This window comes from Balaenoptera acutorostrata, chromosome 16 (assembly GCF_949987535.1).
Source record: "Balaenoptera acutorostrata chromosome 16, mBalAcu1.1, whole genome shotgun sequence".
NCBI classification, from domain to species: Eukaryota; Metazoa; Chordata; class Mammalia; order Artiodactyla; family Balaenopteridae; genus Balaenoptera; species Balaenoptera acutorostrata.
In genome coordinates this window covers 1,893,297-1,914,014 of record NC_080079.1, presented here as the reverse complement: position 1 = coordinate 1,914,014, position 20,718 = coordinate 1,893,297, and the positions used below count along the sequence as shown (strand labels likewise).

At 47.8% G+C, this 20,718-nt stretch overlaps 1 protein-coding gene across 1 annotated transcript in view; it reads right to left on the bottom strand.

Moving 5' to 3' along the window:
• TCERG1L (transcription elongation regulator 1 like) overlaps positions 1-20,718 on the bottom strand; it is a 196,346-nt gene that overhangs the window by 12,852 nt on the left and 162,776 nt on the right. Inside the window, exon 9 of the mRNA XM_007173365.2 lies at positions 7,003-7,138. Within this exon, the coding sequence (XP_007173427.2) occupies positions 7,003-7,138 (136 nt within the window). The remainder of the gene's footprint in view (positions 1-7,002; positions 7,139-20,718) is intronic.

The following is a 20,718-nucleotide window of genomic DNA, read 5'->3' as shown; positions in this document are numbered from 1 at the left end:
CGTTAAGTAACGTGCTCAGAGAGCGTTGGGTTAAGGCTAAAAAGCGGGATAATAACGCAAGTCCCGTGGGTGCCACGGGGCCACGGCCGTCCCCTCGGGGTCCTGCCCCCAGGCTGGGCACCCAAAGGAGGCAGGCATGCTTCGTCTCCGAAACCAAAGGCTGTTCTGAGTGCTTGTCAAGCCTTGGGTCACAGAAAAGGCCAGGAGCCGAAGGACGAGAGGAAGGCACCCGTCTGCCTGTCTGTCTGCCTGCACGTGCGGGTCGGACCCTCGGCTGGCGTCCTCTCTCCCCTTGCTATCACCTCTGGTCTCTCCTGGTCTCAGGGAAGTGGACCAAGGCCTCAGTCGGGAGGTGCGAAGGCCTCTCTCACCTGGGAAGGGGAGAAGCAGGTGTGGGAGCTCTGAGGGGGCACGAGGGCACTGGGGGGGGGACCTGACATGCTGAGCCGTGCAGGAGGCCCAGTGGCCCCTGAAGACGGTCCCTGAATCTCCCTCCAGCCTGAGCCCACTGCCCTCTGCTTCCAGGGGCCGGAGACCGTGGCCACGGCCCCTCCGTGCATTTGCCCAAGTTTGCCCTCCTGGCTTCTCTACTTCCAGCCCCCACCCTCGCCCCAACACCACCTCCCTCCGTCGGCGCTCACCCCACCCCTCCCGAGCCCAGACCCCCTCCCTGTGCACTACCTCTCCCTCCGGGGCCACCCTTCCTGAGCGCCCAGACCCCGCCACCCTGACACCGCGGGTCACGTGTGAGTATGTGCCCAGCATCCTCTGGTCCTCTGCTCTGTCCTCCACGCCGCCTGCAGGCTCCGCTGATGACAGAGGGCGTGTTGCTTGTAATTAGCACTCCCGCCATTACCCTCTTTATCCAATTTCCTGGAACGCACAGCTGTGTCTTCTATTTCTGGCTCTGGAGCTCCTGACAATTAAAGGCGGCTTGAGGTGGACACAGCACAGGATGAAGTGAACAGGCTGTGCTCCTGGCTCACCCTGGACGGGAGGCGGTGTCATCTCCGGGACCATCTAGAAGCAGCCACGAGAACGGAGCTTGGGTGGCGGCGGCACATTTGGGAGGTGACGCCAGGCATGCAGGACACTGACAAGTGGAGGGAGAAGAACGGTGCATAAATGGGCAGGTGGCCCCTGGGGGCCCCAGGGCGCCGTGCCCCCAGGGAACCATGGAGACTCATGCAGAACACGCTGGAATCTGCCTGCAATTCGTTCCACCGAAGGCGGGGAAGTGGCAGTTCACCTCCTGCTCCCACCCTCCCTGGTGAAGCGCTGCCCCTGGAGATGCTCAATCCCTAAATTTAGAGGGGGGAGTGGTCGGTATGTGGAAGGTTCCCCTGAGCCCAGGTGAGCCAGGTGACCCACAGGTGATCCAGAAGTGAGAAAGGGGCTGCGTGCTTCCCCCAAACTCCAGAACATGTCAATGCCCACCCTCAACTCCTAGCGCTCATGGTATTTTGCCAGTTTTGGCGCTTTTTTTCGTATTTTGATTGATAAATAAAACTTTGCACTGTTATTCCACCGTATCTCAGCTAATTTTACTTACTTTTCTTTCACATTAGGGATAGTTATAACCCCTTTCTAGGCATTACAGTGGGTGGTCCACAACTCCCCCAAGGTCATCTTCATGATTAGACCCCGATCTACTCACTAATAGAGAGGTGACCACAGTAATATCTGCAGAGCTGAATCGCCAAAGGCCACGGCAGTTAACTCAGGAAAGAGAAACCACAGCATAAAAACCAAGAGAAAACCCAAATCAAAGGAAAAGAAGAATGAGATTCAAAAAATAATAAATAGTAAATATTTATACTTCTTGCTATTCAGTGCTGGTGGAGGACGCTGGTCAAACACCGCTGGGAGAATACATTGTAAGAAAACGACTTTTTCCAAAACAATTTGGTAATACAGGTCAAATGTTGACAGCGTGTAGGAAACAATCCTACACACAAAAAAACCAACATTAATGCGTCGATATGGTCATCAGAGTATTATTTAAACTAGCACAACTGGGCAATAAACTAAATAAATGAAAAAAGGGATTTTTGAACTGACAATGAATTGACTACTATACCCTCATCAAAAATGTTTCCAAAGGTTTATAGTAATATTTTAAAAATGGGTAAAAGGAGAAAACAGTATACAAATGTATAAGTTAGGTTGAACCTTATGAAATTGACTATATTAAAAAACTTTGGTTCAGCCATGTTCAACTACAGTTCAATCTTGGTTATACTATATAATACAAATGTTATTTTTGCTATTTCTTTAAAATCTGTTTTTAGAAGGAAAAACTGGAAGGAAATGTACCCATTGATGATAATAATTGTCTCTTAGGGTAGGGCTTCAGGTGATTTTTTTCTTATTTCTATTCTTTGTATTTTGCAATCCTAAAATGAGCATGTGTTCTTTTGAGAGCACGATTTTATTTTATTAGTTGTATGTGCCTGGTGAGACTTTGAAGAGCTGCCATCAGAACACGAAGTGGATAAACTTCCCGAGGAGCAAAGATTCACCTCGTGGAAGAGACCCTGCAGGTGTCCACAACTCATGAGCTACAGCTCAGGCACCTCACCTCCAGAGCCATCTCACCTGTGATGTGTACCTGCACCTGAGGGTGACCGAAACCCTTCCCCACATGTCTTGGCCCAAGTGCCGCTACAGCCCCAGGCAACGCCACTTATGCATCTGAGTGAAGGAGCGCCGGACATCCCCCACCAGGGAGGGGGTCCTTCTGCCACATGGGAGAAGATGCAGCTTCCCTGATGGTGGGAGGACACCTGGTAAAGAGCCTCTCCTTCATTTGGACCAACTTTGCCCCAAAAACCTCAGGGTGGACGCCTGTCTTAGCGCAGAGAGAGACCACTGTGGCTGGGCTGGTGAGGGTCTGCGGCCTGTGAGTTCCATATTTCAACACAGACTCGGACCCAAGTCCAGGGGTCTCAGCTGCAGAGCTGGCCACTGTGCCAGTCAGTCTCCCCAAGGCTGCCCGCTGCTGGGAAGCTGGCTGGGGGTCACTCGCAGAGGGACTCTGGAGTGCCTGAAACAAGGTCCAGGGTGATGGAAGAGTCTTTCTTTCTCGGCGCCTGGGAAAGCCACTTCCAAGGGATACTTTGCAGAAGGAAGACACCTTCGATAAAATGTCTCTAATGCATTTATCTAAATAGACAGGGTTAAATTAATCCTCTGCTACTCAATGAATCCTGCCCCTTTATAGACCAAAGTTTAAAGAAAACCCTACTGTGGTTTATACTAGTGAAACAATATAAAAACAAAACCTTCCACTTACATATTTCAAAACCACAAAACTGAAGGCCCCTTCCCCAAGCCATAATCCCCATGGAATGCCCCAAACCATATGCCCTTTTAAAACTACTAGAAATCCACATACCTAGTGCCATCATTCTATAAGCACATGAGTTTCTGAGCTGAAGCACTGAACAAATGCAATAAAAAATCTTATTAATCACCCAACCTATGAAAAATGTGACCTTTCTCGGCCGCATTTTTAAGCAACTGGAAATCTGATGGGCTTAGCTATCAACCCCTCTTGAGCACGAGTAACTCATAAAATCTGCTGGCATACTTTATAAAGTCCAGAAGTCATAAATGCAGGCTTTGCTTTACGACATCAGCAGTGCATTCAGGTTGGCCTTTTCTCTTCATGAGCAGCATACGGGCTTCTTCTGAAACCCTTGTAAGATAGGGGTCTAGGCTCACCCCAGTCTCTCTCCAGAGAAAACCCAGAGCACTGGAGTTGGTGCCTCCCATTCCCAGGGTGTTTATGCTGAGGCTCATGCATGAGTACCTAAGAATCAAAGGCTGAATGGAATCACCCACCTCAACGAGACAAGAACACACTGAAAATCTCCTTAGTAAAACTGCTCAACTGAGGCCACTGGGATACATTCAGAGACTCACATCCTTGGGAAGGAGAGGGCAGAGTCTCCGGCAGCCCTGATCTCCCACGTGGGTTAGTCTGATGTTGTATTGGTAAGATAAGCCTGGTTGGTTTCCAAAACAAAGAGGTGGAAAACTTGGACATTGATGAAATGAACACTGCATCTATTTCTCAAATGCTCACAATGCCATCACGTCTCACGGAGGACGGGCCATGTCTCCCAGTTAACTCCACTGGGACAGACTGTCTGGGTCCAGTCAGATACTCGGAATTATGACTATTTCTGCACTGTCCTTGCAATCAGAAGAGGTGTGACAGCACAACTCAGGAGTATCCCTCCCAGTGGGTTTGCAGAAGAGAATCTTATTCTCAGTGGCTCTGAGGGGAGAGGATCTGCTTTATCACATTCACGTGAGCGATGCCATAAGCCCTGTCGTGCAGATGCCTTGGGGCCACACGAGTGGCGGAGAAGGAAACAGAAACAGCAGCTGCTCCAGGAGATAAACCCCCTTATCCAGGCTCATGGGCCCACTCTGGGATCAGTGCTGGGCCGGCCCGGGGCACGTGCAGCAAGACCAGAGCTCGGACACGAAGGGAGTCCTGGGAAATCATTGAGCGCCTCCTGGGAGCCAGGCCCTGGGAACCCAAGGGCGCGTTGGAGAGTCCCGCGTCTCCAGGAGCTGCGAGCCAGCACGGTGATTTGGCGATGTGGAAGGGACACAGAGCGGCCGTGTAGCATCATGTGTCAGCTGAGGAGCCAGGGAGGCGAGGGAGGGAGGGCCTCCCAGGGAAGGGACCCCGTGCCAAGAGTGGAAGGTGGGTGAGGGGGGCTGTGAGACAGCTGAGGGCGGCCACCAGGGATGGTGACCGGTGGTGACACTGGGTACAAGCCTCCAGGACCCGGAGGACACTGACAGCCACGGAATAAGCAACCCCGTCGAGTGGCAGTGACGACATCTAAATGGAGTCAAAGCCCTGTTTGCAGAATCCTCCCGGGGTGGCTGGAGAAGGGAACGCGGGCACCGGACCCATTTCTCCGCTGTAGGAACAGAGGGGCTGGGCGGCCAGAGCTCGGAGCTCCAGCCTGTGTTCCTGGCCTCCTCTCCTTAGCCAGGCAGTGACACTGGCTTTGTCTGCCCGTCTTTGCTGTTGAAGTGGGAAGGCTGAGAATGGGGTGAGGGCCGAGGAATGGGCGAAGGGAGAGGTCGGCCGGAACCCTTTCCCAACTGCCACGCGGAGTCTTCGGTGGGTCGGGCAGGGAGACCACACCACACACACAAACACACACACACAAAAGCATGTACACTCACAGGTGCACACACACACATACACACACACACAGACACACCTCTCACAAGAGAGTCAGTTGTTTCAAGGCTATTTCATCCTGCAGGATTTCTTTAATCAAATCATCTCTATGTCTTGGTAAAAAAAAAAGGAAAGTTGCATGGGGAGGGAGTCTTTTTTTAAAAATAAAATTTTAGCCTAGTAAATATAGTTTTTAAAATTATGTCTTTTTATAAAAACACGTCCTCCCTCTACACCAGGGACCACTCCAGTGTGCGTGTGCGTTCACGGCCTTCCCATCTTGCACTTCTGGGTTACTCGGCATATATGTGAATGTAGGCTTAATCCATTGCATCGCAGTTTTAAGCTCACAAGCCTACTTTTCCTTCCAGGTCCTTGTGCCAAGGGCTGTATTTTATTTTTGAGTGAGTCTCTAGATAGATAGAGCAATGCATGCATTAAAATTTATGGTGCAGGGGCTTCCCTGGTGGCGCAGTGGTTGAGAATCTGCCTGCTAATGCAGGGGACACGGGTTCGAGCCCTGGTCTGGGAAGATCCCACATGCCACGGAGCAGCTGGGCCCGTGAGCCACAACTACTGAGCCTGCGCGTCTGGAGCCTGTGCCCCGCAACGGGAGGGGCCGCGATAGAGAGAGGCCCGCGCACCGCGATGAAGAGTGGCCCCCGCTTGCCGCAACTTGAGAAAGCCCTCGCACGAACCGAAGACCCAACACAGCCAAAAATAAATAAATAAATAAATAAATAAATAAAAAAGAAAATCCTTTCATTGCCTTTCCAGGCTTGCAATTTATAAAAAAAAAATAAATAAATAAAATAAAATAAAATAAAATTTATGGTGCAGAGGAAAAGACATCTCCCACGGAAGGTGCCTGAGATAATCTCCTTCTTACGCCTAACTCTTAAGCGCTGGCACCATTTAAGTTTCCCTGTAGCCCCAGGGCCTCACCCTGCCCAGATGCCAGTGCTGCTCAGACCCCCTTCTCTGGGGGAGAGGAGGTCTCCCCAGGCCGCCCCCCACCTCAGTTCCCAGCTGCACCTGCTCTGGGAGAGGCCGTGCGGGAAGCAGCCTTGGGTGGGTGCTGACTGCAGAGGGAATTTGCTTTTGAATTCCCAAGGCCATTTACAGTGTTCATTATAATTATCATTACACACCGGTTCCTATTACTGCCTTCTGCGTTCGGTCTCATTTTATGAAGAAATCCAACTGGGCTAAACTCTTGTATCGGGCTCATTTTATACCCAAAAGCCAAAACAGGAAATAAAAGTCATTGGAAGGAGATTCAATTATAAACTGTTTTTTCCTCCTCAATTCAAAATGAGATTCAGAAGTCAACTACAATTAAGACATCCCAGGTGTACGAAAACCGTTGGGTTGACCCAGAGGTGTACGAGTCCCTCCCCAAGTGAAGAGGAGGGCTCGTCCCTCTGGGGGTGTGGACCCCGGAAGCCAGCAGGGCTCCAGCAGGAAGGCCATCAACACAGACCAATCATTTCTCCACATGGCCCCAGGGACCGTCCCTTCCAGGTGACCCACACCTGTTCACCTCTCAGCCGCTTCCTTGGACAGGTGGCGACAGCTACCCCGCAATGCATCACACCCTTCAAACCTCCTTTCCCTTTTAGGACAAGAAGCAGGATCCATTTCCCTTTGCTTTGGCCTCACATCACGTGGCCCCTGAGTGTCAGGCAGCGTGACTGCGGGCTTGGTGAGGAAGGGGAGGGGTCTTGGGCTGGGGGACAGTAGCTCCGCCACTCCCACTGAGGAGCGCTATCATGTGGCATCCTTACCCCTCTCTCCAGGAGCATGTCTCGGAAGTGGGTCACCCGCTCCTCCAGGGGCAGAAGAATCTGGGGCGGCGGCGTCTTGGCACCCGTGTCTTTTCTCTCTGCCTCCTCGGGCCCGGGACTCACGTGGCCTTCCGTCCTTCAGGGCACAAGACACAGAGAGTCAAACGTGACCTTGGAGACCCAACTGCTTCTCACTGCAAGCTTTCAAAACCCTCTGGGTAACCCTGCAAGGGGCAAAGATTCTTTGGACACATGGCAAAGCTTGGAACAGTCAGCCCAGAAAAGCAGAGATTTTGCTCTTGGGATGTAAACAGCATTGCTGCCTTTGGGGCGGAAAGTTGAGACTGAAGCCCTAACAGGATGGACACCCTCGGGAGGGAAGGCGACGGTGGGAGCCCGAGGGCCGAGGGCACCCCGCTGGGCCACCAGGAAGGAGGCTGTGAGTCCCTCACCGTTTCACCGCCAGAGACCGGTCGTCACCCGAGGGAACGGAGCGAGCCTGTCACTTGAACCAAGCGGTGGAGCTTCAACCTGGTTCCGCTTTTGTTTTTAGATACTGTTTCATTTCGGATAAATGCATGGAAGACATTTACGGGGAGACTATTCTATCAACACTCAGGGGACAGAAAACATAGTTCTGACGTCTAACCTGCAAGGGAGATTTCAGTGACAGCGGGGAGACGGGATGCCACCTGGGCGATCTGCACAGGGACAGGGACAGCTGGGCAACGTGAGCCCAGAGACGGTCCGTCCCCCTCCACAGGGGTGGCCGCAGCCACGGCCCGGACACAAGGGGCAGGGAGGAGGAGGGCCCAGCGTGGGCCCAGGGCAGGGGCCAGGCAGGGCGGCTGGGAGGAAGGAGAGAGCCTGCTTTTACGAAGCACCAGCTCGGCAACTTGCATCATTTTATTTAACTGGCCGTTTGATAGATCTCTTTATGGTTCTACACCTTCTTCTGAAAGCATCTGGAAACCTCCTTCTAAAGCACCTTGACGTTTGCTGCTGGAAGAAATCATCTGGCCAAATGCAGATGCGGTTACCCCCGCTCCTGTCCCTCCTGCTCCCCAACCTGGGAGTGGGGTCTGCCCAGCCCCACCCCCGGTCTCCTCCCAGGCAGCCTGTTCTCAGCCATGATGCACAGACCGGACCTCCACCGCCTAGAGAGCAGCCCTGCTTAGACACCCAGACCCCTCTGCGGGGCCTCCTCCCGGCCTAGCCCTGCCCCCCCAGGACCAGGGCCCTCGGGCAGTGACTTCAACAGGCTGGTGCAAACCTGATCCTGAGGCCACCTTTCTGACATGCGCTCAGGTCAAGTGAGGATGTCAAACCTAAAAAGCAGCGCTCTGGGAAGCACTGGGACTTCGTGTCTCCTGCATCCGGGACAGCGTCCGAAGTGCTTGGAGGTCCAGAACAGCAGGGCACACACACTTCAAAAGCCTGGCGCTTCCCTCCCTCTTTGCAAAACCAACCGCAACCCGGGAATTGCAGGGTTGAAGGCGCTCACGCCACGCACATCCGGGTTTTCTGATGTAGGTCAAGATCAGGGCTCTGGCCCGGGTGCTTTGTTCCTGGGGGACTTTGGCAGTGTCTGGAGACATCTGTGGTTGTCACCACTGGGAAGGTGCTCCGGCACATAGGAACAGAGGCCAGTGATACACAGGAAGATCTGGGCACATCTGCACTCCCGCGTTTCGGGAGAAGGAGACGGACCGTTCAGGTCATACAGTCACTTAATGGCTCAACCAGGGCAGCCCCACCTCCTGACGCCCACCAAATCTGCAGCTTTTCCAGCTCTGTCCAGGGTGCTGTGAAAATATGCAGGTTACCAATTTGGGGACATGATGAGAACGTGGTATACCATGTGCTACGTCTAACAGGGGTTTTCACGCATCAGGGTTATAACGTGGATTAATCAAACCTCATACAAAATGTGCAAAGAAAAAAACCTGCTCGCTCAGCCCAGTAGGGAATCTTATTTATAGACCAACTAACTATTGCAGGAGAACTTACATTCTTCGTTTCTCGTGCAATTATGCGGAATTTTGAAAAAAGAAAATTACCAGTGGATTTGCCATTGAATCACACTCCAAAGGGTATAATTAGGATTTCTTTGTAATACATTTTCATTAGTTAAAAATAGAAGTGTGGAAACAAGCCTCGCATTGTTGTAACTTGAAATAAGATTAATAGGAACGTTGGGAGTGTGGCAATGATCACGGATTACAGCTTATTCCACAAAATATTGTGTTCCGAACCACTGGGCACCTTCCAGACTGCAAAGATATCAGTTCAAATAGAATTAATCAAAAGCAAATGAAAACTTGCTAAATATATTTTCAATATTCTTATGGCTGAAAAATTTTGGTACAAAAAGTAAATTCTGGGAGGAGCTTCAAGATGGCGGAAGAGTAAGACGTGGAGATCACCTTCCTCCCCACAAATACATCAGAAATACATCTACACGTGGAACTGCTCCTATAGAACACCCACTGAACGCTGGCAGAAGACGTCAGACCTCCCCAAAGGCAAGAAACTCCCCACGTACCTGGGTAGGGCAAAAGAAAAAAGAAATAACAGAGACAAAAGAATAGGGACGGGACCCACACCAGTGGGAGGGAGCCATGAAGGAGGGAATGTTTCCACATACTAGGAGCCCCTTCGCGGGTGGAGACTGCGGGTGGCGGAGGGGGGAGCTTCGGAGCCACGGAGGAGAGCGCAGCCATAGGGGTGCGGAGGGCAAAGCGGAGAGACGGAGGCTCGGCGCCGAGCAGCACTCACCAGCCCGAGAGGCTTGTCTGCTCCCCCGCCGGGGCGGGCGGGGCTGGGAGCTGAGGCTCGGGCTTCGGTTGGATCGCAGGGAGAGGACTGGGGTTGGCGGCGTGAACACAGCCTGAAGGGGCTAGTGCGCCAAGGCTAGCCGGGAGGGAGTCTGGGGAAAAAGTCTGCAGCTGCTGAAGAGGCAAGAGACTTTTTCTTGCCTCTTTGTTTCCTGGTGTGCGAGGAGAGGGGATTCAGAGCGCGGCCTAAATGAGCTCCAGAGACGGGCGCGAGCCGCGGCCATCAGCGCGGACCCCAGAGAGGGGCAGGAGATGCTAAGGCTGCTGCTGCCGCCACCAAGAAGCCTGTGTGCGAGCACAGGTCACTCTCCACACCGCCCCTCCCGGGAGCCGGTGCAGCCCGCCACCGCCAGGCTCCCGTGATCCGGGGACAACTTCCCCGGGAGAACGCACGGCGCGCCTCGGGCTGGTGCAACGTCACGACGCCTCTGACGCCGCAGGCTCGCCCCGCCTCCTCCGTACCGCTCCGTCCCCCCGGCCTGAGTGAGCCAGAGCCCCCGAAGCAGCTGTTCCTTTAACCCCGTCCTGTCTGAGTGAAGAACAGACGCCCTCAGGCGACCTACACGCAGAGGCGGGTCCAAATCCAAAGCTGAACCCCGGGAGCTGTGCGAACAAAGAAGAGAAAGGGAAATCTCTCCCAGCAGTCTCAGAAGCAGCGGATTAAAGCTCCACAACAACTTGATGTACCTGCATCTGTGGAATACCTGAATAGACAACGAATCATCCCAAATTCAGGAGGTGGACTTTGGGAGCAATGATATATATATATTTTTCCCTTTTTCTCTTTTTGTGAGTGTGTATGTGTATGCTTCTGTGTGTGATTTTGTCTGTATAGCTTTGCTTTTACCATTTGTCCTAGGGTTCTGTCTGTCCTTTTTTTTAGTATAGTTTTTAGCACTTGTTATCATTGGTGTATTTCTTTTTTGGTATAGTTGCTCTCTTCTTTCTTTCTTTTTTTTTATTACTTTTTAATTTTCTTTTAATAATTATTTTTTATTTTACAAACTTTATTTCATTTTATTTTATTTTATTTTATCTTCTTCTTTCTTTCTTTCTTTTTTCCTCACTTTTATTCTGAGCCGTGTGGATGAAAGGCTCTTGGTGCTCCAGCCAGGCATCAGGGCTGTGTCTCTGAGGTGGGAGAGCCAAGTTCAGGACACTGGTCTACCAGAGACCTCCCAGCTCCACATAATATCAAACTGCAAAAATCTCCCAGAGATCTCCATCTCAACGCCAAGACCCAGCTCCACTCAACGACCAGCAGGCTACAGTGCTGGACACCCTATGCCAAACAACAAGCAAGACAGGAACACAACCCCGCCCATTAGCAGAGAGGCTGCCTAAGATCATAATAAGGTCACAGACACCCCAAAACACACCACCAGACGTGGACCTGCCCACCAGAAAGACAAGATCCAGCCTCATCCACCAGAACACAGGCACTAGTCCCCTCCACGAGGAAGCCTACACAACCCATGGAACCAACCTTAGCCACTGGGGGCAGACACCAAAAACAATGGGAACTACGAACCTGCAGCCTGCAAAAAGGAGACCCCAAACACAGTAAGTCAAGCAAAATGAGAAGACAGAGAAACACACAGCAGATGAAGGAGCAAGGTAAAAACCCACCAGACCTAACAAATGAAGAGGAAATAGGCAGTCTACCTGAAAAAGAATTCAGAATAATGATAGTAAAGATGATCCAAAATCTTGGAAATAGAATGGAGAAAATACAAGAAACGTTTAACAAGGACATAGAAGAACTAAAGAGCAAACAATGATGAACAACACAATAAATGAAATTTAAAATTCTCTAAAAGGGATCAATAGCAGAAAAACTGAGGCAGAAGAACGGATAAGTGGCCTGGAAGATAAAATAGTGGAAATAACTACTGCAGAGCAGAATAAAGAAAAAAGAATGAAAAGAATTGAGGACAGTCTCAGAGACCTCTGGGACAACGTTAAACACACCAACATTCAAATTATAGGGGTCCCAGAAGAAGAAGAGAAAAAGAAAGGGACTGAGAAAATATTTGAAGAGATTGTAGTTGAAAACTTCCCTAATATGGGAAAGGAAATAGTTAATCAAGTCCAGGAAGCATGGAGAGTGCCATACAGGATAAATCCAAGGAGAAACACGCCAAGAGACATATTAATCAAACTATCAAAAATTAAATACAAAGAAAAAATATTAAAAGCAGCAAGGGAAAAACAGCAAATAACATACAAGGGAATCCCCATAAGGTTAACAGCTGATCTTTCAGCAGAAACTCTGCAACCCAGAAGGGAGTGGCAGCACATATTTAAAGTGATGAAAGGGAAAAACCTACAACCAAGATTACTCTACCCAGCAAGGATCTCATTCAGATTTGATGGAGAAATTAAAACCTTTACAGACAAGCAAAAGCTAAGAGAATTCAGCACCACCAAACCAGCTTTACAACAAATGCTAAAGGAACTTCTCTAGGCAGGAAACACAAGAGGAGGAAAAGACCTACAATAACAAACCCAAAACAATTCAGAAAATGGTAATAGGAACATACATATCGATAAGTAGATTAAATGTAAATGGATTAAATGCTCCAACCAAAAGACACAGACTGGCTGAATGGATACAAAAACAAGACCCGTATATATGCTGTTTACAAGAGACCCACTTCAGACCTAGGGACACATACAGACTGAAAGTGAGGGGATGGAAAAAGATATTCCATGCAAATGGAAATCAAAAGAAAGCTGGAGTAGCAATTCTCATATCAGACAAAACAGACTTTAAAACAAAGACTATTACAAGAGACAAAGAAGGACAATACAAAATGATCAAGGGATCAATCCAAGAAGAAGATGTAACAATTGTAAATATTTATGCACCCAACATAGGAGCACCTCAATACATAAGGCAAATACTAACAGCCATAAAAGGGGAAATTGACAGTAACACAATCATAGTGGGGGACTTTAACACCCCACTTTCACCAATGGACAGATCATCCAAAATGAAAATAAATAAGGAAACACAAGCTTTAAATGACGCATTAAACAAGATGGACTTAATTGATATTTATAGGACATTCCATCCAAAAACAACAGAATACACTTTATTCTCAAGTGCTCATGGAACATTCTCCAGGATAGATCATATCTTGGGTCACAGATCAAGCCTTGGTAAATTTAAGAAAATTGAAATTGTATCAAGTATCTTTTCTGACCACAATGCTATGAGACTACATATCAATTACAGGAAAAAATCTGTAAAAAATACAAACATGGAGGCTAAACAATACACTACTTAATAACCAAGAGATCACTGAAGAAATCAAAGAGGAAATCAAAAAATACCAAGAAACAAATGACAATGAAAACACAACAACCCAAAACCTATGGGATGCAGCAAAAGCAGTTCTAAGAGGGAAGTTTATAGCAATACAATCCTACCTTAGGAAACAAGAAACATATCAAATAAACAACCTAACCTTACACCTAAAGCAATTAGAGAAAGAAGAACAAAAAAAACCCCCAAAGTTAGCATAAGGAAAGAAATCATAAAGATCAGATCAGAAATAAATGAAAGATCAATAAAACTAAAAGCTCGTTCTTTGAGAAAATAAATAAAATTGATAAACCATTAGCCAGACTCATCAAGAAAAAAAGGGACACAAATCAATAGAATTAGAAATGAAAAAGGAGAAGTAACAACTGACACTGCAGAAATACAAAGGATCATAAGAGATTACTACAAGCAACTCTATGCCAATAAAATGGACAACCTGGAAGAAATGGACAAATTCTTAGAAATGCACAACCTTCCGAGACTGAACCAGGAAGAAATAGAAAGTATGAACAGACCAATCCCAAGCACTGAAATTGAAACTGTGATTAAAAATCTTCCAACAAACAAAAGCCCAAGACCAGATGGCTTCACAGGCGAATTCTATCAAACATTTAGAGAAGAGCTAACACCTATCCTTCTCAAACTCTTCCAAAATATAGCAGAGGGAGGAACACTCCCAAACTCATTCTACAAGGCCACCATCACCCTGATACCAAAACCAGACAAAGATGTCACAAAGAAAGAAAACTACAGGCCAATATCACTGATGAACATACATGCAAAAATCCTCAACAAAATACTAGCAAACAGAATCCAACAGCACATTAAAAGGATCATACACCATGATCAAGTGGGGTTTATCCCAGGAATGCAAGGATTCTTCAATATACACCTATCAATCAATGTGATACACCGTATTAACAAATTGAAGGAGAAAAACCATATGATCATCTCAATAGATGCACAGAAATATTTCAACAAAATTGAACGCCCATTTATGATAAAACCTCTCCAGAAAGTGGGCCTAGAGGGAACCTACCTCAACATAATAAAGACCATATATGACAAACCCACAGCAAACATCATTCTCAATGGTGAAAAACTGAAAGCATTTCCTCTAAGATCAGGAATGAGACAAGGATGTCCACTCTCACCACTATTATTCAACATAGTTTTGGAAGTCCTAGCCACGGCAATCAGAGAAGAAAAAGGAATAAAAGGAATACAAATTGGAAAAGAAGTAAAACTGTCACTGTTTGCAGATGACATGATACTATACATAGAGAATCCTAAAAATGCCACCAGAAAACTACTAGAGCTAATCAATGAATTTGGTAAAGTTGCAGGATACAAAATTAATGCACAGAAATCTCTTGCATTCCTATACACTAATGATGAAAAATCTGAAAGAGAATTTTATGGAAACACTCCCATTTACCATTGCAACAAAAAGAATAAAATACCTAGGAATAAACCTACCTAGGGAGACAAAAGACCTGTATGCAGAAAACTATAAGACACTGATTAAAGAAATTAAAGATGATACCAACAGATGGAAAGATATACCATGTTCTTTGATTGGAAGAATCAATATTGTGAAAATGACTATACTACCCAAAGCAGTCTACAGATTCAATGCAATCCCTATCAAATTACCAATGGCATTTTTTATGGAACTAGAACAAATCATCTTAAATTTGTATGGAGACACAAAAGACTCCGAATAGCCAAAGCAGTCTTGAGGGAAAAAAACGGAGCTGGAGGAATCAGACTCCCTGACTTCAGACTATAATACAAAGCTACAGTAATCAAGACAATATGGTACTGGCACAAAAACAGAAACATAGATCAATAGAACAAGATAGAAAGCCCAGAGATAAACCCATGCACCTATGGTCAACTAATCTATGACAAAGTAGGCAAAGATATACAATGGAGAAAAGACAGTCTCTTCAATAAAGTGGTACTGGGAAAACTGGACAGCTACATGTAAAAGAAAGAAATTAGAATACTCCCTAACACCATACACAAAAATAAACTCAAAATGGATTCAAGACCTAAATGTAAGACTGGACACTATAAAACTCTTAGAGGAAAACATAGGAAGAACACTCTTTGACATAAATCACAGCAAGATCTTTTTTGACTCACCTCCTAGAGTAATGGAAATAAAAACAAAAATAAACAAATGGGACCTAATGAAACTTCAAAGCTTTTGCACAGCAAAGGAAACCATAAACAAGATGAAAAGACAACCCTCAGAATGGGAGAAAATATTTGCAAATGAATCAACGGACAAAGGATTAATCTCCAAAATATATAAACAGCTCATGCAGCTCAATATTAAAGAAACAAACACCCCAATCCAAAAATGGGCAGAAGACCTAAATAGACATTTCTTCAAAGAGGACATAGAGATGGCCAAGAAGCACATGAAAAGCTGCTCAACATCACTAATTATTAGAGAAATGCAAATCAAAACTACAATGAGGTATCACTTCACACCAGTTAGAATGGGCATCATCAGAAAATCTACAAACAACAAATGCTGGAGAGGGTGTGGATAAAAGGGAACCCTCTTGCACTGTTGGTGGGAATGTAAATTGATACAGCCACTATGGAGAACAATATGGAGGTTCCTTAAAAAACTAAAAATAGAATTACCATATGATCCAGCAATCCCACTACTGGGCATATACCCTGAGAAAACCATAATTCAAAAAGAGTCATGTACCAAAATGTTCATTGCAGCTCTATTTACAATAGCCAGGTCATGGAAGCAACCTAAATGCCCATCGACAGACGAATGGATAAAGATGGTGTGGTACATATATACAATAGAATATTACTCAGACATAAAAAGGAACGAAATTGAGTCATTTGTTGAGACGTGGATGGATCTAGAGACTATCATACAGAGTGAAGTAAGTTAGAAAGAGAAAAACAAATATTGTATATTAACGCATGTATGTGGAACCTAGAGAAATGGTACAGATGAACTGGTTTGCAGGGCAGAAGTTGAGACACAGATGTAGAGAACAAACGTATGGACAGCAAGGGGGGAAAACCACAGTGGGGTGGGGATGGTGGTGTGCTGAATTGGGCGATTGGGATTGACATGTATACACTGATGTGTATAAAATTGATGACTGATTTAAAAAAAAAAAGTTAAAAGGGACTTCTCTGGTGGTCCACTGCAGAGGGCCCGGGTTTGATCCCTGCTCGGGGAACTAAGGGCCCATGAGCCATGCAGCACGGCCGAAAAAAAAAAAAAAGTTAAAAATGGGCAAATCAACTCTGACCTCTTCATTGGGCATATTGAGCCATTTTCACTGTGTTGGGCCTTTTCCAGCACCATGTCTGACAGTGGAATAAACTCATAGCCGCTCTCTGTCTCCCCTCCCACCATATTAAGATCTCTTTGCCTTACTAGAAGTCATCTCAGCTGGGCCTTTTGAATTTGCCTGAGCTGCCTCTTCCCCCGGCGCTCATTTCTCTGTGGCCTGTCCCTGTGCTGACAGCAAATCTCTCACCCTCCTCCATCCTCTTCAGGACCAGCCTCCGTCCCCATCACTGGGGCAGCAAACGTCAAGCTGAGCACGCTTTCCGGCAGAAGGCGTCGCAAGACTGAACAGAGTTAAACCATTAATTACCACAAACAGAGGCCAAATACATGGAGATACGACGAAAGACTCTCAGATGACTGCACAGTTATACCTCCAAGGGGCTGTACAGAATGGGCCAAAATTCTTGATAACCAGTCTTGGGAAGAGGATGGTGGGTCGATGTGAGATGTACTCCCTGCCTGGCGATGTTTCTCTGTGTCCCTGCGATGAGGTGCAACAAACCTCTGGCAAACCATAATCACAAAATAAATGATTAACTCGATTACACGGAAGGATTGCTGAAGACAGACCCACCATCTGCAAGGAGGCACGCCTCCTCCAATGCCCTCTTCCTAGAGTCCTCTGCTCCCTTGAGAAATCTGTCAAAATCCTACTTAATATTTAGGCTCAACTGACACGTCACCTCCCCGATTGCCTGATGTCCCCATGGCCTTGTCGAAGTCCCCGAACTGCTTTATCACAGATACAGCACTGGCCGGGATGCAATAGCTCCGGTGTTGATGGGAATCTCAGAGACCTGACCCCTGGCCGTCCCTGCCCAGGGCAGGAACTCAAATCAAACAGCAGCTACTGCTCCAAACATGCAGAGAGACCCAGGCTTGTCCACCCAGAGACCCTAAGGAGAAGCCGGGGGCCCAGGGAGGCATGGGAATCAGGCAGCATGCCCGGCCCCGGTGCAGGGGCGGCAGAAGGTCCCCGTGCCCAGGGGCAGGGGCTACAGCTCAGCCATGTTCTCATGAGATCACCAGACTGTCAGTTCAAAAAGAAAGGGCCAGAAAGGGGAGTAGTGACATGGTGGGACATGGGGCAGGAGACAGAGATATTTCTGCAGCTATGAGCTGGCAGCAGGGTGTTTCCAGCCGAGAAGATGATGCGATTCCCGGGGTACCGCATTGCAGTACTCTCGCCGGGAAGAGCACATCTCACTGTGGTCACCTGACACGCCATTAACACACCCTTTCTCCTGGGCTAGAGCATCTAGGGGCATGGAACGGCACCTAACTGACCTGTGTCCCCTGGTTCCCCGCCCCCCCCCCCCCACACGATGGGTGGCAACGGACCTGTGTTCAATGCTTGTCCGAGAGAGAGGATGTGGTAGATGGGGGAGGGGCAGGAGTAGTTATAATCTGGGAATGCGGTCGTTTATTTTTTCCTCCATCTGCTTTGCCTGCCTTCCCGGGGCCATGACCTTTCATGGAAGGGCCAAGCCTCCTTCTTCCGCAATCAGTTGGCAGGTGATGTGAGCCTCACACTGTTCCTGAAAGTCTCCATCCCACCAGGGAGAAGGGGGCCTTGGGAAGCTCCCAGATGTGTCCCGTCTGGACCAGACTGGGAACCTGGCATACAATACACTGCATACAGCAGGCATTTAGCATCAGATAAATTACTGGTCAGAACCTCAGGGCTGGAGACGAAACAAGGTCTCCTGTCTTTCCATCTGGGAGTGGCTTGGTGCCACTCCGTGGGCAGGAGAAAGACCTGCCTGTGGGTGGGCGCTGTGTTGGATTAGATGGTCATCAGGGGCTGGGAAGGCCCCCAGGTCCCCAGCAAATGCTGGACATTTGGGCATGCTCTCAACTGCTGAATGAAGCCTCAAAGAAGAAGATTCTACAACAGGCCCCTCCCTCACGCAAGGGAGGACAGACCTATGATGGATTCATCTCAGAGGCCACGTGCCTGCGGCCAGCAAGCAAGGGCCCCAGGAACGCCCGGCCAGGTCTCCTTCCTATTGGTATGTGAGGATACGTGATACGTGGTAACAGCTGAAGGCCAAGTGCTACTGAACAACAGGGCCAAAGGCAGTGAAAGGCAGGCTGACTTGTCTGAAAAAGAACCAGTGAAGACACTCTAAGGTCAGGGGCTCTAGAACCGATTCTAGGTTGGCCTCCTAGTGGTCAGATTTCAGATTTATCTCCATGTGGGTGAAAAGTTTCACGGAAACTGGAAAGAGAACTTGGCCTATTCACCCAAACTCTAGGAAACAACACCTGCCATAGTACACGAGGGTGTGATGCACAGGTCTCAGGATTAATGCTGATATCTGGTCTCCCTTCTCAGAAATTCATGTTTTATAATCCTTTTTTGGAGAGAAAATAAATGCCAGGTAATATTTATGCTTCAGTCTGAAAGGACAAATTAAAATCCCATGACAAATGACTGTGCACACAGTCTTCTCATGGGCAGGTATCAATGAGGCGTCCATCCCAGGTAGGATGTCCTAATGACACAGGGCACAGACTCCGTAGGTTTCTATAGAAACTAAAATCATGAACTATGTACAGAGACTAACTTACAAGGCAAGTGGATGTTAATAATTCATTTTCCATGCATGTCTAAGGCCACAAAGAGACGCACACTGCCCCATCTTATGAAGAAATCCAGACTCCGGCACTGGCATTGGAGTGTAGATCATTCTCTTGTTATCTTGGGACACATCAAAGATGTAATTTTATAGCAATATTAATTTGGATTCACATACTTTCTAGCATTACCTTAGAGCATTTCAGAGGAGCCATGCTCTTACTTTCTCAACAGCTAATTTTTCTGGGGTTCTGGAAATCATGTAAATGGAAGTGAAAGAGCTGGTCTCACGGTGCATGTGAGGACAGGGCCCAGCACGCTGGCCCCTCCTTGCTGCCCACACTCACTGACCATCCTTTGCCTTTGCACCTCGGGTGGCGGCAGCAGCTGTCTGACTGTGAACAGAGTGTTTCCTTTCCTCTCTCACAGTTGACTCTCTCTAGGTGTGGGCTTGATCTGGGGACAGGCTCAGGGGTGGCGGCTACAAAACCTCCAGACACTGGATTGTTTGGTCTTGTCCTGTCTTTTGGATGGTGGTGTTCTTTGTTTGTCCTAGACAGATGCCCCCTGCCCCAGGTGGCCCCCAGGTGGGATGCAGAATTGCAGGTGGATGGATCACAGCCTCACAGCTCTGTGAGGGCACCTCGGTGTCACGGATGGGCATGGGGGCTGGGGACTACCTCCTCAGGCTGCCCCCAAATCCTTAAAGATGCAGCCTGGTCCAGGGGACATGCTTTCAGTGTGACGTGGTCACCTTGGTTTGTCAAGAGGAGAGTAATGGAGGGCATATTTGGGGAAAGCAGAAAAATGCCACAAGGGCACTTCTTGCTAATTCCATGCTCTTGTGTCTCCAGCCATGGCTGTATATGACTCCATGGAAGCAGCTACTGTAGAAGGTCAACTTTACCACTTACATCCAAGGCCATCAACGGGACTTCCCCAAAGTTTACGAGCTACCACAATAAACAATGTTCCAAGCCAAGAGATTTCTTTCGGTCACTTACCGTAAAAGGCTTCTGTACCAAATGGCCTAGAAACATAAAGACATTTCCAAAGCCGTGGGGCCGATGATATTTAAAAACTCAAAAAAGTAACTGCACCCTGTCATGCTACAGAAAACCACTAGTTTAGCAGGAATCCACTGGCTCGGCAACTGGCAAAACCTGGCACCTCGTGAAGGGGCTGGAAGCCGTACGTACCACTGACAGTTTCTTTACTAACGGGTTTTGTAGAGAGTGATAATTTCACTCTGGCTTTTAAACCAAATGACATACTTTTGCTGAATCCTTCAAATAATTCAACTCAACGATTTGAAATAAATTCTAAATTCTTTAAGTAGACAGCACATTTGAAAAGCAGGTCTGAACTATAAACAACCTACACATCAGAAACCAGCCGAACCCCTGGGCACTGCACACAAAGGGGAGATGCAAACGATCAATTTTCCGGTCCCAGGGAAGACGCACTATCGTGCATCACAAACACATTCCATTAAACAGTAAATAACAAGCCATCTGCAACAGCACTTACCAGGTAGCTGAAAATATTTGGGTAATTTGAAAGCTTCTCATTGTGACATATTTCTCTTCCCAGGGAATTTTAGGAAAAGTTATCATTTGGA